At 34.6% G+C, this 6,937-nt stretch overlaps 1 protein-coding gene across 1 annotated transcript in view; it reads right to left on the bottom strand.

The window, feature by feature from the left end:
• Nucleotides 1-216: 216 nt before the first annotated feature.
• The window catches only part of LOC139151177 (uncharacterized), a 76,941-nt gene continuing 70,220 nt past the window's right edge, over nt 217-6,937 (bottom strand). Inside the window, exons 15-16 of the mRNA XM_070723771.1 lie at nt 3,083-3,149; nt 217-1,782 (exon numbers count right to left, since the gene is read on the bottom strand). Coding sequence (XP_070579872.1) covers nt 1,723-1,782; nt 3,083-3,149 — 127 coding nt within the window. The 3' untranslated portion in view covers nt 217-1,722. The remainder of the gene's footprint in view (nt 1,783-3,082; nt 3,150-6,937) is intronic.

Raw genomic sequence — 6,937 nt, 5'->3', positions numbered from 1 at the left:
GCAGGAGGCTCTTGCTTGCTGGGTGTAGTGAGCTCACCATCTCCATCTTCCACATCCAGCTCTCCATTCTTGAGACATATTGGATAATGAGCTAGATTTCTTCCCCTCCCTTTCAAAGAAAACCAAATATCCTGCCTAAATGTCTTGGCTATACTGCCATTTACACATACAGCTTGACGATATTGTAAAGACACACTTAAAGACACCGTTAACATATCAGACTCTGGTATATTTTAATAAATATCTATTGTAGTGTACAAATTATATTGCTAGTTACAGACATACAAGTCAGCCTATTTTTGATAAAATAGCTCTCTCATTTAAATGATTTATAGTTTAAAGGTACACTACACAAAAAAACATCTTTTTTTCAACTGGTTGGTAAATACAATTGAATTTAGCCATTTCTTTAACAAAAGTTCATAGCCATGTTGTGATCAACGATATTGAGACATATTATAAAATGAACATAACAAGGGTAAAGTTGACAAATACACAAAAACTTCAGGACTTCTCTCACACACCTCTGACTGCACGAGTACTGCTACAAACTCACTAGATAGCGTTATTTACATATTGACAATAACAGAGAAATCCGTAAAAAACATCCAGTACCATCATGTTTTATGAATGAAAACAGACCAACATCTACAACAATGAATCAACTACATGTACATGTGTGTATGCGTGTGTTTTAGAAGGACCTTGAGTTTGCAGAATATCAACTGCAAACTCTCACAGTAATCTAAGCTATATTAATTGAAGTAGGTATAAGAGATAACAACCTGAATGCAACATGGAGCGATGACAGCTGTGTACAATGTTGGAACGCTGCAAAGTGAAAGTGCTCACTATATATGGTTCAGTACCTGTAAAGAATAACTTACTTAATAAACGAATGAAGATTGCACCGTGCGTAGTCTGATATTAGCAAGTATGAACATTGTTTGTACATCAGTATGAAATACAGCTGTAATTTTAAATCAAGAGATCCCAAAAAAAGAGTAGCATACAATCAAATGTCAAGAAAGTATCAGAAATCCTTCTGAGAAAGTAGATTGTTCTAAAATAAATAAATATACAATTGTCAATTATGTACAAAGAGGACATTAAAGTATCCGAAAGATTGCTAAAATAGGAGGGATTCAATAATTAAAACAAGTTTGTGTTGTCATGTAAAACATCAAGTGTTCTTCTTGTTTTGCAATTTTCTCTGACTTGTTCATGTATAATGCAATGAGACTGCATACTTAAGCTGTAAAGTTGTTCACCCCAATTCCAAGGTTACACTCTGCCACTTGTTTGTGTATACTGTCTAACAAGTTCATTTTACTTGAAAGGTAACAAGATAAGTCGGCAGTAACAGGGCTACATAAAGCTATCTTTTCTAGGTGGAGATCCGACTTCTCCTACAAAGTTTGGTCTCGTCTTTGAGATTTAAACACACAGTAAATCTGGAAAAGTACAATTCATTTCAGCACATCTGTATAACATTGTCGATGGCCAGCACAGATCTTGAAGGTAATACGAACAATACATTAATTTTATATTCACAATATTTTAGCTTGGGTAATATTGACCCTTCAAGAGTTCATTGCCACAGGAACTTGAAAATCAAGGATTTCATCCTGTCCACTCGAAGACAGTACAGGGCAATTTCTCCATGATTGCTATTGTCATTTGCATTTCATAAAATTTACTTTCACATGATTATTGGTTCTCTCACACAAACCAGGTTGTTCTGCCAAAACCTTGCGCTATGCTGCATAATATTGTCTTCGACTGCAAACAAACAAACAAGACGAGTTCAATTATTGGGCAGAAGTTAAGCTCTTGGTCATAAAGCCATCAGGGTTGATTGAGGGTGCTATGTGGAACAATTTTTGTGATAACATGATAGTTATTGACATCATAGCAATCACTGAAAGCTATCCTATAACTGCCATCATTACCTGGTACAACATATTTTGTGTAATAGCTTTTACTGGAAATATCCATACAATACCAGCATCATTCTGTTCTGAGTACCCTGTGATCCCCACTTTCAATGAAAGTCTGTTACAGAAAACATTGGGATGGTATCATGACATGGTTGTGAAAAAATTAAACCCAACTTCGGAAGGACTCACTGGATATAGAGAGACAATACATGTATGGATACTGCAAGCACTTAGCACTGGTGAACTGACAAAAGTCTCATATCAAATGTAAGCAAAATGCCTTTAGGTTCATTTACTGGCAGTTCTGACTCACTGAGTGAACTGAATTTGGTTACTGAGACTGTGCACGGAAACAGGTGTATTAACTGTAGATTGTATAGCTGTTGTTCAAACTTGTGGTACACTTCGCAAATTATTGAGTATGTTTGTCATGTTAAAAGTCTTTAGTCAAATATTTCCCTTTGTGGCACAGGTTCCGTATGTATGAATAGTGTCAGAAATGTTATATTACTATTGTGTACTTATGAAATATGAATATTATTAATACAATTTGTTGGTATTTTGTCAGGATGGAACTTCTTTTTTGCTCTGCAATACTTAAAAAATCAATGGATCATACTTGTGAAAAGCAGTCTGTCAGGCTGCCAACATTACACTTAGAGAGCAATTATAGCTTCACAGGGTGACATTTAAGAACGGCAAAATAAAGGTATATTTGATTGCCATATTACCAACAATCTGTACTGCAGTGGAGATACAGTAAATTAGTTTGTGAGAGTGAGTAAAACGGAGGTTTTTCACTAATACACATTTAGGACTCGCTGAGAGAGCTATCCACCTTACCACTTTATATAAAAACAAACAACTATATTGGACATAATACAGGCTACAGTGATTTTTCAAGTATTACAAAGCAGAAAAGAAGCTCCATCCTGATGAAATTCCAAAACGACTTTATGAATAATATTCATATTTCATAATTATATTACATAATTGCATAATATTTCTGAAGACTATTCCTACTTAGTGACTAATGATCCTAAGACTATTCAACTTGTGAACTTGACCAGCAAGCTTGTGCTGTGGGGTTCATTTAGGGTTCGACAAAATTAATGAAGTATTTCAAACACTTATTTGCTTACCTCTTCTTCAGTCTTTGCTTCAAACACATAGCAGACAAATTCCTTTGATAATGTGCAAGTGGTTTCCCTGTAAGCAGAAATGGAGAAAAAATCAGAAACGTTTAATAACTCGGGACCTACATGAAAGAAGGGGCTTGTTTCTACTTCACAAATATGAACCTTTCCCCAGTACCATTTTATAAACAGTAGATCCACTGAGAAATCATTTATAGAAACATTACCCAATTTACACTACCCTTCAGTGACAAATTTACATATGTTCGGGATGTGTATTCCACTTATTTGTACTTTACTCTGGTAAGTATAATACCTCAATCTTTTCTAGATTACGATGAATTTTTGCAGCTCCATATGTTGAACAAGCTATTGTTGTTGATTGAATTCTCTTGTAAATCATTCTACCCTGTCACCCAATTCCCAATACAATGGTCAACAACAACCATTGAAAATAATGAGGCTCTGGGTCAAACCATTGATAGTGAAGGGTTGAAACTGACTTGAAGTGTCAATTCAAATGTTTCACAGTGAGAACAAATGATGAAAAAACTCTCAGAGTTATTGAAAAAACCCTGAGCAAACAAACAAGCAAACAAACAACCTACTTCCGTTACGAGTAAGCATCATACCAGGAGATAATTGTACGCATGTATATATCATGTATTACTCATGGTATAGTGTTAACGGTGAGTCTCAAATTTCAGTCAAATAGCATTCACACTTTGTGCTCACTTGATCCCATGTTTAATTTAGTCCTACGAAAGAGATTTATTTTGACCATATTGTGACCTTGCAAAATTGGCTTAAGTTAGTAAGACTGAGGAATTACAACTGGTAATAAATAGATATTTCATTAGCTACACATTTGAATCAGTTATAATGAATGTACAGGCTATCGGAATTACTGATTTACCTATTTACCTATTTGCAATGCCCAGCATTGCAAATAGGTAGACAATTGAATTTCAGTGACAGTACAAATTGCATAGTCAAGGAGGTCATGCAATGCATTTTTTTATTGAGGAGGCTGAAGGTTTTTAATGCCAGTCAAAAATGTTCGGGAACAAAAGCATCATACAAAATATTCTCACTTTACATCTTGCACTGTGTTATGGTAGCTGGAGTGTAATCAAAGGAAAAAAAATGAGTTTGAAAAATAACTGCAAAAAGCAATTAAACCATGTGATCAGTGAAATCTCCATTCCTCGGAAACGCCCAGGGTATTGTTCATGACACATCTCACCTTTTATACTCTCAGAGTGAACTGTTACCCTGATCAGGAAGATAAGACAGAATACCAATAATTTTCAGGGATCTTTCTAAAAAACTGTTTATGTCAAGTGCAATAACTATTTGAAATTCAGATGGCCTGCAATTTAAAGGGAACAAATTGTGTTCTCACATTTTATAGTTGTTGTTTTTTGTTGTGGATTTTGATTGTAGTTTGTGTTCTCAATTTTTTGTGGTATGTAAGACAATTTTTCACAAATGTACAATAAACTTATTCTAATATCATTATTATTTCTATGATCACTTTTATTGTTATTATTATAGTTATTTTTTTATGATGAATACTATGAAAAACATGCACTGGACCTTTGGTCTGCATAAATTACCAATGCAGAAATGTAAACTGCATTGGCTTGTATATCAAAACGAAACAAGCATGTGCCATGCAGCACTATTCTGTTTTGTCCTTCTACTAAGTTTGAAAAATACCCAATAGCCAGTAGGGTGCCTTACATAGGAAAAGGAAGTTCCTCGGCTGAAAGAATATCGTATGAATTTTCATCATAAATAGTGGTGACAAGCACGTGTAGGTCCCACTTTGGATGAAATTAGTCCTGTCACATCTTAGTTGTGGTTTGTAATATGGAGAAACTTTATTTAAAACGGTCAGCTGGCAGATAAGGATTGTAGACCATAACATACAGATGTTCCCGTGTGTGCAAGAGAAAGCAAACCTAAGTATCTATTCAAAATGGCTCAGGATGGACACAATCTAATATATGAATTGAGTATCGCTTGTAGGTCTGACAGAGAAAGTTTATTAAATTAACTACTAAATTTAATTCTCCGTAGAAACTATGATTACTCAAACATAACTCCTTCTATTTATGAAACTGCAGATGAAAATCAAAGTTTAGAGTTATGTTTGTGTAGGCAGAATTACTCGCAGTGGGAGTTAGAGGTTTATTTAAAGTAATCTTGTTTGATGTTTTCCCTTTGATCAGAATCAGCTCTGTGATGAAGATAATAGCAGCTGTCCACGCAAGCAAAATATGACTTCATTACCATATTGAAGATAACCCTAACAAGATAAGTATAAACCCCCCTTGCTTCACAGTTCAAATGAATGAGATCCGTGGCATTTCATCAGATATCAAAGATGATGATGGATTGAGTTGGGAACCCTGCAAATCAGATAACAAGAACTCCATTTGACATTTGCCGATTATTGTGGTGTTACGAAACAGAGTAGCATACAGGAAGGACGAGCCCAGCCATTGTGAGTTAATTTAAGAAACTGATGACGCTGATAAAAATGAAATGAACGCAATCAGAATTTTTGAGATCATACATGTGGCAAACTAATTTAATCTATCAGGAGTCATCTGACATTGAAATAGGTGAATCTAATTTTCTTACTCATTAAGTTCAGGCCACCCGTAAACGTCAGTTTTTCTAGTTGGGGCACTGATTCTGGATCTCAAGATGCTTTGAAAATAATAAAAAAATAGCAAGCCAGTAAAACTAATGACTGTTTAAGTCAATATGTAGGCATTATGACCACGTTGTTGCTATGGCCTGGCTGAAAATTTTAGAAATAGTTGGTGTTTGGCAATGTGTGTGAAAGTATTATATAAGACGTGATCCATGACATGAAAAGCACATCCTTTCTCCTTTATAGGAAGTTGAAACTCGTCACATCTAGTTGGTTTCATAGCAATTCACCGTAAACAAAATGTCCCCATTTGAAGCCTGGATGACCTCTTATGTGCAGAATGGTAATGATCCAGGCTCCACAATTAATTTTAAGAGATGTGCCCATATTATATGATAAACTTCAAATCACAATTGTGATAACCCTGGATAGTGTCTGCTTCAAACCAGTACCTTAAAGCTGGCAGTCAAGTAGAAAAAGAAGAAAAAACTAAATATGGCAAAATTTTCAAATTCTAAAAAAATGCAACATATGGGTCAATGTGACTCTCAAATCACCCTATTAAGATAAGCAGTAGTAACGGTAAGCTGTTAATGAAACATAGCTCTACCTCTGTGAGGCATTTTTTCAGATAATGTTTTTTTTCTATCTGAATCTTTCACATACCGGTAGTTATCTTGCTTTTCTCAAAACAGAATGTTGTTATACAGAGTATTTACCTTGTTTACAGAAGACTGGATGAACAAGAAAAAGATTCGCTCTTTCATTTTGGCTATCAATTATAGGCTTATTCAGTGTCATCAAAATTATCTGCTTTGCAAATACATTTGTGGCAATTAGGGATCTGATGCCCACACATCAAATATCAAACATTTGTAAACAAACCGCAATGCATAATCACATACATGTCAGGGTAAACTAATTACTTCATAAAATTAAGGGTGGCTGTTTTAATGCCTCTTTCACTTTTTAATCTAATTTAAATTAAGCTAAGGTCATTAAAATGAGGTACAACTAATTTAAAAGTATCAGTATAACTTGTATAAACCATGAGCAAAATTGGCGGTAATTTTGGATAATTGCTTGAGATTGAAAATGGCAATTGAGTTTGCTTAGAATAATTGTGTTACAGAAAGATTTGTAATTACATCTCGTCATAAATATTGAGGACATCATGAAATACAAAATGCAAA

Source organism: Ptychodera flava, chromosome 15 (assembly GCF_041260155.1).
Source record: "Ptychodera flava strain L36383 chromosome 15, AS_Pfla_20210202, whole genome shotgun sequence".
Classification (NCBI taxonomy): Eukaryota; Metazoa; Hemichordata; class Enteropneusta; family Ptychoderidae; genus Ptychodera; species Ptychodera flava.
The sequence above is the reverse complement of the archived record's forward strand: the minus strand, read 5'-3'. Positions and strand labels throughout refer to the sequence as shown.